Source organism: Protopterus annectens, chromosome 2.part1 (genome assembly GCF_019279795.1).
Source record: "Protopterus annectens isolate FY-2018-M chromosome 2.part1, PAN1.0, whole genome shotgun sequence".
Taxonomy (NCBI): Eukaryota; Metazoa; Chordata; order Ceratodontiformes; family Protopteridae; genus Protopterus; species Protopterus annectens.
In genome coordinates, this window is record NC_056729.1 from 362134586 (window position 1) to 362156337 (window position 21752).

The 21752-nt window shown below is 42.3% G+C and overlaps 1 protein-coding gene across 1 annotated transcript in view; it reads left to right on the top strand.

Moving 5' to 3' along the window:
- Positions 1 to 21752, top strand: part of PROM1 (prominin 1) — a 1709767-nt gene that overhangs the window by 895289 nt on the left and 792726 nt on the right. The window contains 1 exon segment of the mRNA XM_044062202.1: positions 8677 to 8836. Coding sequence (XP_043918137.1) covers positions 8677 to 8836 — 160 coding nt within the window.

Sequence of the window (21752 nt, forward strand, 5' to 3'; positions counted from 1 at the left end):
AGATTTCCATTTATACTGTATTCCTTGCCTAGTCCCTGATCACAATGTGCCTAGCTGTCGGTTTTGTGCTAGATTTAACCAACGCACTATTAAGCGTCTGTATATTTTTGCCTCAAAATATTTTGGAAACAGATTTAACTACCCTGAAATGTCATCGGATAGCAATCCGACTACCAGAGTACACAAAAAAAAACAAAGAAAAGGACAGAGACAGACTGTCGAGGTCCAAAACCGAAGACGAAGCTTCTCCTAAGCCAGTCGCCGGTACTCAGTGAGGCGCTTTCACAGCCCCTGATGCCTGCTACTTTTGAGTCGCAGGCCCCTACCGAGACCCATGTGGAGTCCGGCACGCTGCAAGATGCTCAAAGTATTGTACCCACGGATGTCTCTCCCTCGGATGGGTCCGGAGCCGCTGAGCAGGTACCAGCTTCTGAGGGTGTATTCAGGCCTCAACAGTTTTATATAAAACCGATGACAGCTGCAAAACCAAAGACAAAAGCAACTTCTAAAGCTAAAAAAACGATGCATGAGCCATGTGCGCAGGCCGCTATGCCTAAAAAACAGATGATCAAAATGGCTGAAGACCTAATTATGAACGGAAAAAAGTGAGGGCTTCCAAAAAGTCACAATAAATCCAGTAGAAAGCCACAGTTTATGGAGAAAAAGGAAACAAACTGTTCGTATAAACTATTTATTTCACACGTTGACAAAGTATCATAAAAGCTTTAAAATCCACATGCGTTTTCGTCCTCGTATATTAGGACTTCATCAGATGATTAAATAAATCCCTTCATCTGTATTTATACCCATTAAAAACAATTGATCCAATAACATTTCACCATAGCATTTCAAACAATCAAATCACTATTCAAGTGGGCTCATAAATATTCATTAGCTCCTGCATTTTACTCTATTAACTTCATATTTTCTAATCAAAACCTGTTTATTAAATAAGATAGATATATAAATAAGTAATATAGTGAAGGGACAATTCGTGAGAGGGTGCAGAATGACTAGTTTGGAAAATGATTTTAATGTGGAATGTGAATTACTTGAGCAAATGTTTCTTGATAGGGGATTTTCCCAAGGAGTTTATTAAAAATATTAAGTCAGAAGTCATAAGTGGTAGAAGTAGTAGATTTAAACCTATTAAGGGTACTACAGACAATAATGAGAATGAAAATCATGAAATAGGGAATAAAGAGATGGAAAATACAGACCTTTACCAACATGCCTTGGTCTTGGAATATAATGCCACTAATTACAGGATAAAAGGTATTTTTCAAAAAGAGTGGGAAAGATTTACGTCCCTTACTGATTTGAAAGATTTACCCAAAAATAAAATAAAAATTCATGTAGTATAAGAAATATGTTAGAATATAAAAATAAAAATAGTGGTAGACAATTAAATTTTTTTTCTGGAAAGAAAGTAGGTACCTTCAAATGTGGTAGGTGTAGTCAGTGTGAATACATTATGAATAAGGGGGAGATTTTCTTGGAAAGTAGAAAGAGATGGATTTCAAAGTAAAGGGTATTATAACTGCAACACAAATAGATTAGTTTATCTTGCTGTATGTCAAAAATGTGGTTCATTTTATGTATAGAAAATGGAGAGGTCCCTGAAAAGAAGAATTTATGAACACATGTATGACATTGCAAAAGGGAAGGAAACAAATGCATTATTTAAACACTCTAGAACGTGTGAAGGTTATAAATTTTATTTTTTGGTATTGGATCAAATTAAATATGATATTAGGGGTGGTATATGGGAGGAGAAAATTGAATACAAAGAATTATGGTGGCAAGTAACCCTGGAAGCAGGTAGATTTCCAGGTTTAAATGACCACTTTTCCATATTACCTCTATTAAAAATAAAGGCTGCTAAAAAATAAAGAAATAAATATAGGGTGGTAATAGGTTAAGTCAGTAGATGGTGCTATTCTCTATGAGTTTAAATTAGTAAAATAGTTTGTATTTAATAATGTATTTATTTTTTGGAATAATTTTATTTAAAGTATTTTAAACTTGAAATTATTTTATATGTATTATTTATATATCTATCTTATTTAATAAACAGGTTTTGAGTAGAAAATATGAAGTTAATAAGAGTAAAATGCAGGAGCTAATGAATATTTGTGAGCCCACTTGACTAGTGATTTGATTGTTTGAAATGCTATGGTGAAATGTTATTGGATCAATTGTTTTTAATGGGTATAAATACAGATGAAGGGATTTATTTAATCATCTGATGAAGTCTTAATATACGAGGACGAAAACTCATGTGGATTTTAAAGCGTTTATGATACTTTGTCAACGTGTGAAATAAATAGTTTATACGAACAGTTCGTTTCCTTTTTCTCCATAAACTGTGGCTTTCTACTGGATTTATTTATGAAGACCTAATTACCTTGATCAGGGGTTCCCCAATCCCCTCCTGATAAGAGGCCTAGGCAAGACACTGATTATGAATCTTCAGATCAGGTTTCTATTTCTTCTGATTCCTCTTCTGATCAGGAATTATCTATTCCTCCCTATGAGGATTCGGATGCAGAGGAATCTATCCTATCTGCATCACCTCCTGAGGATTATTCATTTGGAGAAACCTTGCATACACTGAGGGAGCATTTTCCCTGGGAGAGTCAAGATTTTTCAGAATCAAAAAAGTGGCTCAGGGATTTTCTTCTTCTCCCTCAGCACAGGCCTTTAGCCATACCCCCTGGTTTAGACATTGTGGATGATGTGTTTTCGGAGTCAAGCTAGACTCCTGACTCCTTACCTCCCAGCAAGCCTGACAGATATTACAGGGTCCCTGACTCTCACAAATTTTTATTTAGAAACCCTGCTGCTGACCCTGAAACTATTTCACAGGGTCCAAAGGGAGTTAAGGCCTCAACAGCAAAAAATCTTACCCCCTCTGACAGAGATTCAATGGCACTAGATAGATGGGGAAAGAAGGTTTATACATCTGCAACCTTGGCAATTAGGGCCCTAAACTGCCAGTTTCATATGCTCAAGTCTCAACAACATGTTATGGGATTGCTGAACCAGAAAATGATACTGATTTCTGAATGTGCAGAAAATAAAGAATTGCAGGAATTATTGCATACAGCTGAACAAGTTGGAAAGCATACTTTGCAATGTGGTTTTGATTCCTTAGAGGCCTCCTGCAGGGCCGCAGTTACTGGATCTGTGATTAGGAGGCATGCCTGGCTAAAGGAGCAAAATTTGCCTGATTATGTTAAAGCTAAATTACTGGATGCACCTTTACAGCATGATACTCTGTTTGGTATTAAGGCAGAAGAGGTTTTAAAGAAAATGGAAGACAAAGCTAAGTCTATGCAAACTGTAAAAGACTTCCTACAAGTGCAGCCACCAAGATTCAGTAGACACTGGCCTACAAAAAATGGGTCCTTTCCTGTGTCCGACAGAGCTCAAAGGGGCAAATCCAGATGCCCTAAAGGTTCTAGATACCAGGCACAAGATTCTTACAGGTCAAATCAATAGGGTGCTTCTACCTCCAAATCTGGAGGAGATAAAGCGCAATCCTACAGAAAACAGTCCCAATGACTTCCCTATGCCATCACCAAGCACACACCTTTTGGCAGCACCCTTAGGGGGGAAATTAGCACTTTTTGCTCAAAATTGGCAGTTAATAACCCAGGACAAGTGGGTGCTAAACATAAGTATCACAGGGATGAAGATTCCATTTCCATACTCTGCCAATGGCAAACGGTTGTCAGGATCTGCCAAAAAATCAATGGGCAGAGGCACAGAAACAGGTTACGTCCCTCATGGATATGGGGGCTATTCAGCCAGTACCAGAACAGGAAAAAGGACAAGGTTTTTACTCAAGACTGTACTTGGTACCCAGAAAGGACAAGGCCTGGAGGCCAATGCTGGATTTATCAATTTTAAACACATTCCTGGACATTCCAAAATTCAAAATGCTAACTTTGCAGCAGCTTCTGCCCATGCTGGGCAAGAATGCTTGCCTGGTGACATTAGACCTCTAAAAGAGGCATACCTGCATGTCCCAATAAAGGAATCATACAGAAGACATCTCCATTTCAAGGCTGGCTTAATGCATTACCAATTCTCTGCACTGCCCTTTGGCTTATCTACTGTGCCCAGGGTCTTTACAAAATGCCTGGCACCAGTAATTGCTTTTTGCAGACAAAGAAGTATACAAATATATCCATACTTGGACGACTGTCTCATTCAAGCAGAGAACAAGGACATTCTTCTTCAGCACCTGGCATTTGTGAAAAGGCTTCTAACATGCCTAGGGTACACAATAAATGAAAAGAAATCACAACTGGTACCCTCTCAAAAGATAACATTCCTGGGTGCAAGCTTGAATACAACTGCCCAGATGGCTTTCCTCACACCAGACAAAGTCAACTGACTACTTACTTCAAACTGATGGCAACAAAAACCCAGTTATCTGCAAGACAAACTCTGCAGGCTTTGGGGTTCATGGCATCCTGCATTCTACTGATTCCATATGCAAGACTGCATATGAGGAAACTTCAATGGTACCTAAAAAGTTTATGGAGTCAACATTGTCACAGTCTGGAAACAATGATTCCTGTCATTCCCTGCATACAACAAGAGTTTCTATGGTGGGCAAAGGCATGTCACCAAAACATGGGATGGCCCTTCACTCTACCCCCTGTCAGCCAAACCTTAACAACAGACGCATTGGATTATGCATGGGGGGGCCAACCTGACGGGAAGATGCATTCAGGGCATATGTACCGCAAAACAAATGCATCTGCATATCAACCAAAAAGAGATGTTAGCTGTTCAAAATGCCCCGACAGCCTTCAAGGACTTATTCATCCAGGACAACTACTGGTAAAGACGGACAACACCACGCTTATGTGGTATATAAACAAGCAGGGGGTCACTCATTCATACCCCTCTTGCAGACTAGCCATGGCATTGTGGGACACAGCTGTCACTTTCCAAGTACATCTACAAGCTCAATTCCTGCCAGGAAAACAAAATACTCTGGCAGACGACTTAAGCAGAAACCTTATGGACCCTCACAAGTGGAAACTAGATCCACAAGTATTCAGCATGATAAAGAAATGGGGGAGTCAGGACATAGATCTATTTGCCTCTCCTCAAAATTATCAATTGAAAAGATTCTGCACAAGGACTTATCACAAACAAGCATGGAAAGTGGACGCCCTATCCTTCAGTTGGAAAAACCTATCAGTTTATGCCTTTCCTCCTCTGCCTCTTCTTCCCAAGGTCTTACTAAAAGTCAGACAAGAGAATCCAAAGATGATACTAATTGCCCCGGACTGGCCACGCCAATACTGGTACCCAATCCTAAGGAACCTGTCTCGATACCCAGCTTGGACCTTACCTCAAAGACCTCAACTGCTGTCCCAGCAAAACAATCAGATCCTGCACAATCAGCTCCAAACACTGAACCTGGCAGCATGGCTGATCGTGTAGTTATACAAACAACAGCTCTCAGTAAAGCTGTGATGGATGTCATTTTGGAAGCCAGAAGATCTAGTACTAGAAAATCCTATGCTGATAAATGGAAGGAGATTCTGTGCTTGGAATCAAGCACAAGGAGCTGATAAAGCAGAACCAAATATTCCTCAGATATTACAATACTTGACTGAGATGCTTGACAAAGGCCTATCTTTCTCATCAACAAAAATTCATGCCTCTGCCATTTCAGCTCATTACCATACAGAGCCACCAATCTTTTCTCATCCTTTACTAAAGCGGTATCTTAGAGGAGCCAAAAAATTTAAGGCCTCCCAGAAGATCACCAGTACGTGCATGGGACCTCAATTATGTGTTGGAAAAGCTCACCCTGCCTCCATTAGAACCAGCTGCTACTGCAGATCTAAAGTTCTTATGGAAAACCGCTCTGCTCCTAGCAATTACTTCAGCAAGAAGAGTCTCAGAGCTACAGGCCCTCATGGCTGTGGAGCCTTTTATCATATTTTACCTAGACAGGGTGTCTCTGAGGACCAATCATTCATTTATGCCTAAGGTGGTTACCAGTTTGGCTCTTAACCAAACTATTCATCTGCCAACCTTTAATCCAAATCCGCAGAACAAGAGGGAGAGGATTCTGCATTCATTGGATGTACACAGACAGCTAAGACTCTACTTGAGCAGGACTAAAGCTCTAAGAAAAACTGAGTAGTTACTAGTGACATATGCTGCAGGATCAGAAGGAAAGGCTATTTCAAAGCAGACTATTTCAGAGTGGGTAAGCCACTGCATTCGTTTCTGCTACTTACACAATGGCAAACCTGTTCCCAAGGGCATTAGGTCTCATTCCACCAGAGCTGCAGCTACATCAGCATCCTTTCTCAGAGGAGTGCCAACCAAAGACATTCTAGAGGCTGCTACTTGGAGTTCTGTTCACACCTTTACAAAGCATTATCATTTGCCTCTCTACTCCAAGTCCAGAGCAGGCTTTGCCACTGCAGTTCTGCAGGGCCTTACAGCCACCCCTAATGCTGTTTAGCTCCAGCCTCCCTTCCATAGCTTTGGGATTCGACCCAAATGTAATGACTGCAACAGTGAAACACGAGGAACATAGTACAGTTGTGTACACTTACCATAAATGTAGATGTTAGAGTGTATTCACTGTTGCAGTCCAGGTTACCCGCCCTTCCATCCCCCTTTTATTCTGGAGTTTCTCTTTCCTTCACTATCTTCTACAACCTATGTGGTGTATTTGCTTGTAGATGAAGGTAAAGTTTGTATTGCATGCTTATATAGTTTATATATATATATATATATATATATATATATATATATATATATATATATATATTTTTTTTTTTTTTTTTTTTTGCTACCTTTTTGGGGACACCTGACATCTGGGGCAAGAAAAACTAAAGAAAATGGCGTTGGCTGCTTGTTTTATACCCCTGATGACCTGACATCATGGAAGAGGAGACAGCAACTGATGCAGGACCCAAGACTTTGGAATTCAGGCTGACTGAGGGCAACCTGCCAGCAGATTACCCCCAAATGTAATGACTGCAACAGTGAATACACTCTAACATCTACATTTATGGTAAGTGTACACAACTGTACTTTCCTTACTCAGTTGTTCCATCAAGGCTCAGCAGCTGCCACTATTAAAGTTCAATGAGCAGCTATTTCTACCTTTCATTTGGCTAATGATCCTACCCTTATGGGGCATAGACTGTGTAGAGCTTTCCTTAAAGGGAACCACATTATTACTACCTCCAGTCATGGATCCTGTGGCACCCAGGGATTTGAATTTTGTACTTCAAAAACTTACTTAGAGTCCGATTGAACCTTCAGCAACTTGTGACCTCAAGTTCCTGTCATGGAAAACAATATTCTTAGTGGCCATTACATCTGCAAGGAGCGTCTCAGAACTGCAAGCCCTCTCTATTAAGCCTCTTTATTTGGTGTTTCACAGAGATAGGGTTTCCTTACCGACCAACCCTTCATTTGTTCCTAAGGTCTCTTGCCAGACCAATATTAATCAGTCCATTGAATTACCTGTTTTCTTCCCTAACTTTTCTGACAAGGCAGAGTATAAATTTCGTCAGCTTGATGTTCATAGACAATTGCGATTTTATCTCGATAGAACTAAGAATTACAGAAGGTCAGACCAATTGTTTATTTCCTTTTCGGATGCAAGGATGGGTCTACCAGTCTCCAAAACCACCCTGTGTCACTGGATTTCAAGCTGCATTTCATTTGTTTATACATCCAGTGGCAAAGATCTTCCCTTCAAGGTGAAAGTTCATTCTACCAGATCTGTTTCTACTTCGGTAGTCTTTTAGGCAAAGATTCCAATAGATAACATTTGTGCAGCAGCAACATGGGCTTCCCGTCATACATTCATAACTCATTACAAATTGAACATGGCTTCCAGGAACAGGTCTTCCTTTGGTTCCACAGTATTTGGTTCCACAGTATACGGGAGCATTTTCCAGTGAGCCACCCAAGATAAAGGTGCTAGGGATGCTGTCCCAAGAATAAGAATGAAGGCGAGATAGGACTACAGAACATAAAGAAGTTATGTACTCACCATAACGTTCGATGTTTGTAGTCCATCTCGCCCTTCATTCTTATGAATCCTCCCTCCTGCCCCCCTCCTTGAGGACCTTGGGGGTATTGCCTTTCCTCTATGTGGAGACCTTTGTACATGGTTTGTTCTTTGTCTCTGTATATTACTATTTGCAGCAAACAAGATCTGAGATACGTTAGCGGTGCATTAATGGATACCTCCTTGCCACAAGCCAACCAGAAGATTTTGAGCTAGAGAATTGCCGAGTCGAACCCAAGAGTAAGAATGAAGGGTGAGATGGACTATAAACATTGAACATTATGGTGAGTACATAACTTCCTTTTCATTTTTATTTCTGCGTTTGTCTCTTCTTTCTGCTTTATAATTTTGTTTTAGTTTACATAGTCAATAGACTTTAGATTAGCTTTACTGTGTTTGTCAGTGACTTATTGCTCAAAGTGCTTTTGTAATACATATCTAGAAATTTGTTAGAGTTGACTTTTGTATATTGTACTTTTGTTCATACTGTGCAAAGTGCTTGGGTATTAAGCACATAAGTAAAAGCTGTGTTAGGCTGAATCAGCGTTAATTTACCATCCTTATTTACAAAACTGTTCATTGTTGTTGTATTTTTATAGATATTAAGAATGCTCTGAACTCAGTTGGCTCCAATATCACAGAGCGTACTAAGATGTTTCCCATCCAAGAGGGAGTGTCTAATATTACAAGAATTATCACACAAAACCAGGCATCTGTTCAGAATTATTTTCCTTTAATAGAACAATATGACTTTTACAGGTTGGTAAACATTTTCTTGTCAGCTATTTTTTTTTACAAAAGAATACATACAGCATAGCTATAATAATCAGAGACCTTAACAGTATTCTGTAATATATAATTAAAGTTTACCTTTTATTGCATGAGACTGATATTTAATGTTGCCAGTTTCCTGAATAAACAACTGATATTCTATGGTGTATTACAATGAAATTTAGAGTTTATACTCAAACTTGACTATCTCTACAAATTTTTAAAGATATATTTTGCTGCAAATTAATTCTGATTTAAATTGTCCATGGTATTGTTATTAATCCGTTCACATCATACATGCAGTGCATAAAAAAGAAAATTTATTTGAAACAGTTTGCTGGCTGCTCAGTTAGTGTTATCAGTAAAGACTTCTAAATCAAAAAGGGAATGTAGCATACTGTTCATTGCTGCCCTTTTGGAAATGTTAGAGCAACATCCTACTGTTACTGAGCTGTCTCAAGTGAAAGACACATGAATGAGCAGCCTTCATTCAATGTGTGTGTGTGGGGGGGTAGGGATTCCATAATGCTACTTTGTGGTTGCATTCTCATACAGCCATTTTGTTCAGGTGCCTTCTTAAAACATATAAAATCAAGGAACAAGTAAAGAGCAGTTCAGCCTTTTGCATCTTTATTTATGATATTTGACCAAGTTTGCTGATTTCTGCAAACTGGTAATTTTCAAACCCCTGAAGATGTTTGTACCCTTCAGAAAGGGCGTACACTAAAACATGTGGTGTATGGATAGTGGCCTGAAACTGAATACCAAAAAATGTAGTACTGTTCCCTTCAGAAGACGACAAAATTTATTACAACTTTCAGTAGAGGCAACAGCCCATTGTCAAGTGAAAACGTAATTAGAGACTTGTGAAGATCTTTCCCTTCCCTTTCTTTGGATCACTGTGTGGCAGCTGTAGTCAGAAGTTCCTCCTATAAATTGCAACTGATTGCCAGAAGTATTTTATCTTGACCCAAGGAAGTAATATTTCCCCTATATTTAGTGCTGGTCATAGAGTATAATGCTACTGTTAGTGCGTACCTCATTAGATGCAAACAAAACATGACAATTTGGAAAGCCCCAGAAGTTCCCAACAAAAATGATCACTTGTCTTAATATCCTTAGTTACCAGGAGAGGCTGGAAGCCGTGTCCTATACTCTCTGTCCAGTAGACTCCTGAATGGTGATCTGAACTTCTGTTACTGCACCATAAAAGATCCTGTTGTCCTTGACCTCCTTACTTTCAACAAGTCAAATTGTGCAGACAGCACTAGAACCAGAGATCTTAATGCACATCAGCGGTAAATAAAACACCTTGGGAGGGGGATGTACTCTTCACGTAGCATCTCCCTCCTGCTCTGGAATAGACTTCCTCTAGAAGTTAAATAATGTGACTCATCTTCCTTTAGACATGCTCTGGACAACCAGATGTTTACCCTCACATTTGCACTGGGATTAAATGGCCTTACCCTCTTTGAGAAAGGAGAGGGGGTGGGTATTTGACAAGGTGTATACATGGTCATTAGACTGATTACATTTGCAGGCTCTATGATCCTATGAAACATAATTTGGATCATATCAATGTCCCCTGAATTAGTCCACTGATGTAATAATATGCAGTGCTGCTAATGCCCAGTTAGCTGATAAGAGTCTTTGAGACTGGGACCTTGACTGTAGGATTGTTGTTAGAGATCACAAAATACAGTAAGAAGTTAAACTTAACTCCATGGCCTTTCTTCAGTGGCACTGACAACCTTGGAGCCTTTAAAAATATGTCAGCAATATGGCTTAGGGGTAAAGTCCCAATATGGGATGTCCAGAGGAAGAGGTTTGCCCCCACTTATGAAACTATATGTGAAGTTGTGCGTATTAGTGTGGTTGATATGTAGTGACAGTGTAGTAAGCTTTTTTTCTGTGAATGTTCTTGTTGTTTTTGGCTGTATTCATCTGAATGAACATAAATGTTGCAAAATGGTCTTTACTGTGACGTGTTAGATCCCTTTTTGGACCGTTTAACTTTGTCACAGTCCTTTTTAGGAGGCACATATTTTGTTCAGCCCTGGAGAATTTTTCCCTTGTTTTATGTGACTAAGTTGCATGTTAATATTCGTCCTTGCTGTTTCTTTCATAGCTGGAGAATTGGATTGGTCCTAGCAAATGCTAAAAGTTCCATTAACTTGCCTTCTTATTTTCCTTCAGAATGTGGGATTTGAATATAGAAAAACAATACTTTTTTAGGCAACTGAAGGAGGGCATTTACAACAGACTGCTGTCTCTGTAACCCTTGAAATTTTCGTAGTTTACTTAATATATTCTATTACTTTCCATTCAAGTGATAAGGCTGCTGTTTTAATTCTGATTTAATATTACTTCTTTAAAGTGGTAAGAGACCAGCCTTCAAATTGGTATTGCTACATCATAATGTAGGTTGTGTTTCTTGTGCAGCTGGAGAAACATTAGGTAACTGTTAATGGTGATGAGGTTAGGTGACAGTTTTTTTTTTTCACTGCTTTGTTAAATATTCAAGAAGTGTGCCTCAAAAGAGCATGTATTTCAAACAAAATGTATGTGGTTCTTGGGTGAACCAGTTAACACATTTTACAAACTAAACTAATGTCTTTCAGCTTTTCCTGCTTAGGGGTTGCCACAACAGAACTCCAGTCCACTAATGATTGGTAGTGGATTTTATGGTGCTGAGTTGCCAGCCAGACACCCAACCTTCAAAGAAGGCACACCCATTCATGCACACACCTACCTGCATGTCTTTAAACGTCATACAACCGTGTGGAGGACATGTAGACTCCACACAGAAGGCTCTCCAGACGAGAATCGAACAGGAGAACCTCTTGCTGTGAGGTGACAACACTAACTGCTGCACCACCGCAGCTCTACACATTTTACAAACATCATAAAATGTCAAGAAATAATTAATGTTCATCTTGAAAATATGAAGAATAAAACTGGCACTGTCCCCAGGTGGGATGTTGTAAAAAAATTAAGGTGCTGTTTAACAGAGTAAAGCATACCGTGGCATGAAATCATGATCAAATAACAATGGACTCGTGTTTTGTACAGCAAGTGAGAAGAGATGGCAAGATAATACCAAGGATGCACAAAATGCACTGGTGCAAAAGAAAAGCATAACAAGGAGGAATAATAGGGCAGTATAAACACGTGTGTTAGCCTCTTGTGCTAATGGCAACAGCATGAATAATACGATTCCCATCACAGCTGAGATAGGGAATGCCACAGTCTATGGGCACATGCAAGAAATGTGGTAGGCATAATTACTATACACCCAGCTAAGCAATGTAATGAGAGCCATTTCTGCAGAGTGACCCCTTGTCATTCTGCTTAAATAGGAGCTTGTTGCATGTAACAAGGCTGACAGTGCTATCATGGACACTATAGATAACATGTACTACACAGACCTAACATCAGCTGGACAGCATGACTACCCATCTTGCTGTAGACCAAAGTTTAAGTAGCACTGGATATTGTACTAGGCATCTACATTGTCACCTGTATAATGGAGCGCACATAGGGGAGTTCATAACACTCTTCAGTACTCTCTCACAAGACCTCAATGCATGCATTCCATAGACTGGCAAGTCTGTCAGTAGTATGTAGCACAATAGGGGTACCTTCATGTAGCTTTACCAGGTAGCCAAGGGGTGACATATATGAATAGGAGTTCCACTCCAGAGACATCTGTCCAGTATGCAAGTGCATTAGCAACATCACAGATATGTACTACAGTCACTTTGGAAATTTGTATGATGCTCACATCTGGTAGATAACCCACACATGCAGTCTCCCAGGGATGTCTCATATTTATGTATGCAGCACCATGCTGCCCACATCCAGCTATTATATATCAGTGACATGAGGACAAAGTTGTTGCACAGGCCTGATTGCATCCAACATCTGTGATTTGTAACACTGGTTAGTTACAACCCCAAAAGGTGATCAGTGGCTTGCTGAGTAGAGCTACAAATGGGCTCTTGTGAAAACATTTATTTATTCTATTTATTTGACATTTATTTACCAGGAAAGTCTGACTTCGAGCAAAGCCAATTTTCAGTGGAGACCCTGGGAGAAACATTCCAAATACATGTCTTTATAACTTGGGAGGAAACTAAAGCACCCGGGGGAAACCCACACGAATGCAGGGAGGACATGCAGACTCCTCACAGAAGGCAGCCCAGCTGAGATTCGAACAGGAGAACCTCTTGCTGTGAGGCAACAATGCAACCACTGCACCACTGTACTATCTAGCATGGTAGAGAGTATCCTAAAGGGGCAGTTCAGGTCATGCATTCATCAGGGAGTGTGCTACAGTGTGTAGTAATCAAGGCTGTAAGGATGTTGGTGGCCTTGCTACACAGCATAGGGCTGCAGACGAAGCCGGTGGTAAGTCAGCATATGGTTGGGTTAGTACATGCACTCGCTGATGATAGCATATGTCATGATGCTAAGGAAGATGTATGAAAAGTTGATTCTACACAACTTTTTCAAGGTGTTTGACAAGGTTCACAAGAGAGATGTGTCTAAAGGTGCCTGTGATGGTGAGTAGTGGTGCCTTAAGGAGGTGGGTTATGTTGGCTTCTTTCCAAGTATCTGGGAAGACTTGTTGAGACAATGAGAAATTGAAGATATATTGAATGTTGTGGATTATAGATTGAAAGTGAACAAGGGGAATGTGCTGTGAGTACCTGGGGTTACCATTTGCTGGATAGTGACTGTTGATATGTTTTTGGCTTCTTCTATTGATGTAAAATGGAGGGGAGGTATAGTTCTAGCATTTATGGTGTGGGAGACTTTTTTGGAGTGTGGGGCCTATAGGGTCTTTGCAAATTCTGAGGCAAGGTCTATGGCAGAGAGAGCTGAAGAGTTGACCTAGATTTTAGAGCAACCTGTTAAAAGGTGTACTTCTCTCCAGTCTGTGGATTGAGAAGGTAGATGGCTGCTTATTTCATCAATAGATGGCCTTGGTTCCTCAGATTGTGTGTTTTTTTATTTTTATTTTTTGGCTTTGTTACATAGGAGATGTAATTATTGTGTTTTTCTGTAGTGTATTTGTGCGTTTCCAGATCTCTCAGGCACACGCACTGTTTATGAACAGTTGCTGGACATCCGTTAAGCATGGTAAGTGTGCAACTTTTATTAGCCTGAGTTTTTGGGGAATGTATTGGTGCTGTATGCTGTAGAGTGCATCAGTAATAAAATCAGATGCTGTATTTGTGTTGGTTATGCAGTGTAGTTGTGATGACATTTTCTGCATTTTGTCAGTTTATTTTAGAGATGGGTTGCGTGTACTAGAAAACTTGCATTGTTTTTGGCTTTTTAAAGTAGTAGTTGAATGTTATACAGTTGTCAGTAATGTATGAGGGGTGGACAGCAGATGAGGATATGTCAAGTGGTTAACTGGTAAAGAGCAATTCTTAACAGAGTATTGTTTGCTGTTAGGTTTAGCCAGGTGAGGCTCTGAGTTGGCGTAGGTGGTCTGTCAGGAAACTATTAACTTTGAGGAAGTTAGTGTTAGTCTCCTAGGAATACAGTGTGTTTGCTGGCTCAAGCCTGGTCAAGGACGAATTGGATCATACCTTTAAAGTCTATTACAGAGATTGATAGATGAGGGCAGTAAATGATAGATTGATGAGCAGCGGGATATTTATGATTAATGATTTGGGTGCATATTTGTCTGTGTTGGATGATGCAGCTTTCATTTGCATTTCAGAATGGTTTTTGTGAGAGATGGGTAGCCACCACATAGGCAGATTCCTAACCTCCTTTGCAAGTAATGTTTTTAAAGTATGGATTTAATAGTATTTGGGCATGGCTTTAGATCTGGTTTATTGGGGACACATACATCTAAATTATTTTGTAAGAGCCAGAGTTGGACTTGGTTTAGCTTGTTATTTAGATTTTCCCAACTGACCTAAGCAATGCTGTATTTGGGGTTTGGGGCAGGAGTTGTCGGGGCATTGTGGTTGAATGTAAATTGTTATTGCTTATGTCCTGGATTGGAGTGTATATCTCCACATATTGTAATTAATATGAGGACTCTGAGTGGTGTATATATGGGGTGGGTAGAGGATTTTTTAAGCAAACAAGATTATTTTCTGTTGATTTCGGTTATACTTAGATAAAGAAAATTCTATATAGTATGGCAGTATAGAGGGAGAGATACTTATGTCCTTGGCTTTGTAGAGAAGGGGTTTATATGGAGATTTTAGGAGGAAGTAATCCATAACATTTAAGTATGCTAATATGGGGATGGAAAGTTGATGAATTTTGGTAGATGGCACATTTTGATTGTGTGAGCAGCATGTCAAGATGGTTGTCAGTAGGACCATTGGTTTAGTTAACCTTTTAAATGCGTGCTAAATTGGATGTAGGATTGTGTTAATGTGAATGGTGCTATGGGCTACTGAAGGTTAAAGATTTGTGCATTTGTTTTGTGTGAATGTATGAAGTGAGGGGTCTGTGTAAAGTGGTGCGGCAGTTTGTTGAGCGCACTGAAGAGAGATGTTATTTGGAGTGGTGTTGTCAAGTAGTAGCATAAGTGGTTGTAATTTCTGTTGGGGTGTTTTGATTTGGTTGAGTTGTGATATTTTGAGGAAGTAGTTTGTACTGGATTGAGTAAGTAATAATGAGGTGGTAGTTTTAACTTCAAAGAGGTTACAGTGTTTGCTTCTTTAAGGTTTTGTTGGTGTTTGTGTTATGGGTGGTAATGTGCATATTTTGTACAAGTGAGGGATTTGGATTTGGGTGGAAAAGCTCTCTGTGGTTGGAGGAGGAAGTGAGTTGTTGCACAGAGGGTTGCTGGTGATGTGGATGACTGGAAAGCAAAGCAAACCACAGCTACCCTGTTAACAGAAGTTAATCAATTTGCACATGCACAGAGCAATGCTAGCTAAGAGACATATACTGCTAGGAGGAGAGAACAGTTTTACATCAGGTAAGTGTGCCTTCCTGTTTATTGAAGTCTTTAAAATATGTTACACTGTTTATTTTACTGTGTATTAGGAAATGCAGTTCAGCAAATGAGAGATCTCCACATTTAGGGACTGCAAGGCCGATAAGTCCACTATCAGACATTAACTATGAGAAGCACTTGAGTAACTGACCTTGACCAAAGAAGTTGGCTACCTGAGCTAATCATTCCCAATATGAACAGAAGAGATTAACTTCAGTAATTGACTTAGTTTCTGGTGTCTTTCCAGGGGGATTCAGTATTTCTCAGCATAGGAGGACATGGTTAACTGACCACATTGCTTTGCAAAGGATGGTCTGCACCTGTCTCCCCTAAGCTTCAAAATATTAGCTAAAACTTTATTCACCCCTTAGAGACTTTTTTAGGCAATGCCAGATTGACAAACCTACCAACATAGCAAATAAAACCTAAAGAAACCAGAAGGTGTTACTGCTCAATGCTAGAAGCGTAAACAAGAAACACCACACCCTACACACTGTCGTCACTCTGGAGAATATAGACATCTGTGCCATTACTGAGACATGGTTTAAATCTGCAAAAAGTTATCCAGCAGTGCAGGGCTTCAGTGCCTTCCACACATTTTCACCATAAGCTGCACAGACTGGGACAAAAGGTAGAGTTGTCTCTATCTGTATTGGCAACGAGCAAAACTCTGCATTGGGTAAACATGATCCCCTGGTATTTAACCACATGTAAATCACAATAGACAAAGTCCCATACCAAATCATAGCAAGCTTTATGCCCCTAGAATCACATATCTCATACCTAGACCTACTGGAGGTAGTTGCAATTAAATCCAATATCCTATTCATGGGAGACTTTAACTACTCTTCTATAGACTGGGAAGCATACACTGCCTCATACTTACAGGCACAGCAATTCCTGGACTTTAACGCAAATACCCTGGACCTGATAGTGTGCACACCCACCAGAGGTTCAAGCATACTGACTTGGTACTTATGAATATGGGAGAGCGCTGCATCCCCCCATGTTACATCCTTGCTGGTGAGGTCTGTCCACAAAGCTGTCTCCTTCGAAATAGAAATCAACTCTTTAACCCCAGAAAATGCTGTAACAGAAATATTCCAAAGCAAACTACACCTATTAAGTATTAGTTTATCAAAATTCAGTGCCCCTTCCAACTCAGAGTTCACAGCAAACTATATGGAATTGTTCACAGAGACTCTGTACAACCATGTACATGGCTTTATAGACTGTTGTACCTATTAGAAGTAAGCCTAAAGCGAACTGTAAAAACAAACCACACTGGTGGTATCCTAACTTTTATAGGGTATATAACTAAAGTAAAAAACGCATGGCTAAAATCAGGTAGAGGAACTCCAATAATGATGGTAGCTATGTAATTAAACAAGCTAAGAGGACTAATTAAGTGCAACAAGGCCAATTATGACGTCGAAATAGCCTCACAGGCTAAAGACAACCACAACACTTTGTACAGTTATGTCTGAAACCTCAAAGGCAGCACACATCAGTGTGCCAAACTGGTGGTCGGTAGTGCCATCTTCACTGAGCAGAGTGATGCAGCAAATTTGATGCCTGACAAATTCAGCTCCGACTTCATCCCTCACTTCCTCCTGCCTCCCTCTATAAAACACCTACTAGCATAACCCCCCCCTCCCCAGCTATTAATTGGAGCAGTTCCTGGCGGTGCTCACTAATGCCAAAAACACAGCATCAGTGGGCCCTGACAATATCCTTGGATGCCTACTAAATAGCTGGAAACATGTCCGATTAGGGACACATGAGTCTCACTGCAACTTAAACCTCACAACAGGCTTTGTACCAGAAGAATGGAGATCTGCAGCAGTTATCCCACTTTACAAGGGTGGACCATCACCTGACCCCAGAAACTACGGACCTATCAGTCTGACTAGTCTAATATGCAAAGCATTGGAACAAATTGTCATGAAAGTGATCAACAAAGACATAGGCTAATTTCAGACACTGGACCCAACCCAATTTTGCTTTGTCAAGGGAAGATCATGCCTACTAAGCCAGGTGGACTTTAGGTCATCAAGGCAATGGATGAATGGAAAATGGAGAATACCGCCTGTTTGTAGCCAAGATGTTTAGTACAATACCCAGCTTTGGTATAGTTGAAGAACACTCTGAGCTGGGTATAACCCCCTATATAACTCACTGGATTGTAGCTTGGCTCACAGACCGGACCCAGGAAGTCATGGTTGGTGATACCACCTCCACTAAGAGACCACTCACCTGCGTGGCACCTCATGGCTGTGTGCTGGGACTGCTCATATTTGACATTTACTTCTTGGAGGTAAATGGTAAGGTCAAGAGACTTTGAGTTACCAAGTTCATAGACAGTTGCAGTTTGGGACCTGTCATAGATCCCCCCATGACACAAACATCTTGCAAGAGGGTCTAACACATTCAAATGACTGGTGCCAAAGTCAGATTAAAACTCAATGCCAAGAAATGCATTATAGTGCCTTTTGGGAAAAATGCCATCCATGCTAATTACTCTAGCTATAAGACACTTCAGGAGTTGACTGGTACTCTGGGATCTGAGAACATATGTAGACAGTATTCTGGCAATTGACCAACATGTGGCTAAGATAGTAAAAAAAAAACATTCTGTGATGCCCATGTTATAAGTAAGGCATGGCATCCTGGTCCAAGGAAGTCATAGTCCTATTTTATTTAGCCCTTCTTAGATCCATCATTCAGTATAGTGCCTCCTTCGGCATGTACCTGTGCAGACATGTGCAACAGTTGGACCTTACCAGGAGAATCCAGGGTATAAACACATTGTATTATGTGTATCACCTTATCTCTATACTCTGTCTCATATAGATTACTAAGAGGAGATCTATGGTTGGCATACAAGGCATCCTTGGACTCAGTTCTGATGGACCTTTTGCACATCCACAAAATGAACAGCATCAGAACCAAGGATTTAAATTTTGCTTGTGACATAAGTAAGACATGTTGGCAAGACAGATTTGTTTGAGGATCCCCATCCTTTGGAACAGGCTCCTCATCCATGTGAAACATAGTTCATCCCTAATCCTATTTGAGTAACCTTGACCAGTGGATGGGAAATCAGAAAATCTGAAGTAGGATATTCATTTGTCTGCAACCTGTGGGTTATGGATCCGATATCGGATCCGAACCGGCATGGTTTTCCAGCTATGGATCCAAGCTCTCAGCTCCTCCCCTCACCCATAATGCCCTGCTCTACCCTCATGACCTCAGATCTCGTTTGCCGCGCTGGTGACTGGATTTGGGTACATAGCTCTCAGCTAAGTGGATTCTATTTCTTGTAAAAAAATAGAGAATTTTTGGTTTTTTGAGTGATTCTGTGTGAAAGTTTAGGTTTCCCTTTCTTAAAAGTGTATTTTGAGTTTACTTGAGTTAAATTAAGTAATTTTTATTCCCTCCCCTCGCTGTTGCGTAGAGTGTGTGTGTAGGCCTGTGTGTCTTTTTGTTTTAAGTTACTTTCAGTAGTTTTAGTGTTATAGATTATGGCTGACCAGCCTAAATCTATTTTTTCTAAATGCACCGAGTGTGGCAATAAGCTGTCACCGGCTGATGGCCACACTCGGTGTGTTAGGTGCCTGGGGGTTGAACACCTCACATCTGGATGCTCCATTTGTGCAGGGTTCAACCCCAGAGCACTAAGGAAGCGGAGGTCCAAGCTTGTCTTGGCGGGCCTTTTGCCGCCTGACTCGGCTCCGGCCTCCGCTCCTTCGGGGACTGCTGTGGCTACAGTTGTTCCCCCTGTGGCACCCCCTCCTGCTCCTGGGACTCAAACTCCCGCTTCTGGAGAGGAGAGGGTTGCAGCTAAAAAGGACCGGAGGGAGAAGCACCAGCGGCGGGCGAGACCTCTGTTTCGGCCCGCCAGCCAGCGGCTTCTCCCCGGCTCCGTCGGTCGGTCTCCTCCTTCTCGGCTCCGGTCCCTGAGTGCTTTTCACGGGCCCTGAGGAGGAGGAGACCCGATCTCCGTCGAGGCTATCGAGGAGGCATTCCAGGCCTACCTCGGTAGCCTCGTCGAGATCTACCCATAGCCTTTCTGATGCTGATCTGGACCGGATGATGAGAAGGTTCATCCAGGCCCAGATGCAGATGGGAGTGCTCTTGCCTCCCCCTCGGGGAGCTCAACACCCTTTTAGGCCTATTGCTCCTTCTCCGACCCGCTATCCGGGCTCGGAGCAACTGGAGCCGAGCAGCCGGGCGGGGAAGGTCGGAGCCGATAGTACTTGGTACCGGACCCGACCCTGCCCTCGAGTCGTCGGACCCGATCTCGGAGCCTGGATCCGAGCCGGATCGGGGGATCAGTGCTCCTTCGGCGCCGTCTGTGTCGGGCGCACTGTCCTTCGGATCCGAGTGCTTGGCGCCGGCTCCGATCCACTCTTCGGATCGAGGGAGCCGATTGTCGGATCCTTTGGTCGAGGTCGGCTCCCCTTGGCTTTTGATGTAGTGGAGAGGGCTCTGTTGAGGGTCTCCGGACCCCGGCACTTGCTTCGGCTCCGTCCCGCTCCCTCTGCACTGGGCCAGGCTTCCACCATCCGGCCCCTGGGACAGCCCGATTCTGTGCCCCAAGTTGCACCCATGGAGCAAATTGCTGCTAGCGAGGACTCCTCTGACAGCCCCACAGAGGAGGCCCCTCAAGCATACGTCTAAGGAGGCACATTGACTCCCCAGTCTCTCACTGAAGACACGGACTTGGAGGAAGGGAAGGCTCCCCACGGTCACCCCGAGGATGTCTCCTTCGGAGACATCATGGAAATGCTCCGTATTAGGGGGTGGTCTGCCCCAAGTCTTCCTCGGACGAGTCCGTGTTCTTGGAGGCATTGAAGCGGGCCCGTCTACCTCTTGGGTGTCCCCCTGCCGACCCCTGGTGGACCTTATTACCACCAGGCGTGGAAGGAACCGGACACCGTGGAGCCAATTCCCAAAGACCGGATAGGATCCTTAGCCCGCCCTCCGACAGGACCCATTGGAGTAAGGGGCCTCCGTAGATGCCATGTTGGCGGCGCCACAAAGAGGGAACTGGCTCAGGAGAGTCCCTCAGTCCACCCACGAGCAAGGAGTCTCGGATGATGGACCGCAGGAAGCGGATGTTCAGTTCAGCGACCTTCTCGGTAAGGGCGCTGAACTATTTGGCACATGTTATTCGGATGCAGCGAGATCTTATTAAGGAATACGCTGCATCCCCCCCTGAGTCCATTTCGGAGGAGGACAGAGTTCTGCACTCCACCAAAATGGCCACTCTTAGGTCAGTCACAAATACTTCTATCGGCTACTCTCCCATGCAACGGAGGCGCTAGAGCTGAGGACAGGACTGGTCACTAGGCGTCAGGCCTGGCTCCGTCCTCATTTTTCTGAGCCCTTCAAAGGCGTTTGCGAACGCCCTTTGATGGTTCTGCTCTGTTTGGCAAGACCGTTCGAGGCGTTGACCCAGAAGCGAAGGACGGAAGACGCTGTCTGCCGTCGGAATCCGCTTCTCTGCACCCCAGAGGCCCTATTCTAGGAACCAAAAGGGTCAGAAGAAGATGTGGTTCCGGAAGTCACAGCAGTCCCAGCCTGCTCCGGACAACCAGTCCTTCCGTGGCAGAGGAGGACAGGGAGGGGCCGCCCTAGAGGCAGAGGGGCTCCCAGAAACTTCGGGTCCAGGGAACCTTTCTCTGAGCGGCCAGCGCAGCAACCCTGAGGGTTGCCCGACTGCTCTACTCTGGAGGCAGTCGGGGGGCGTTTTTCGGGGCACCTAGCGGCATGGGAGTCCATAACATCGGACCGCTGGGTTCTCCAAATCATATCCAGGGATATCGCATTCCTTTCCTTCACCTTCCAAAGTTGAAGTCCTCCCAGGCGTCCACCCGGTCAGCGGGAGGCCGCTTTGGCAGAAATTGGCCATCTGCTAAA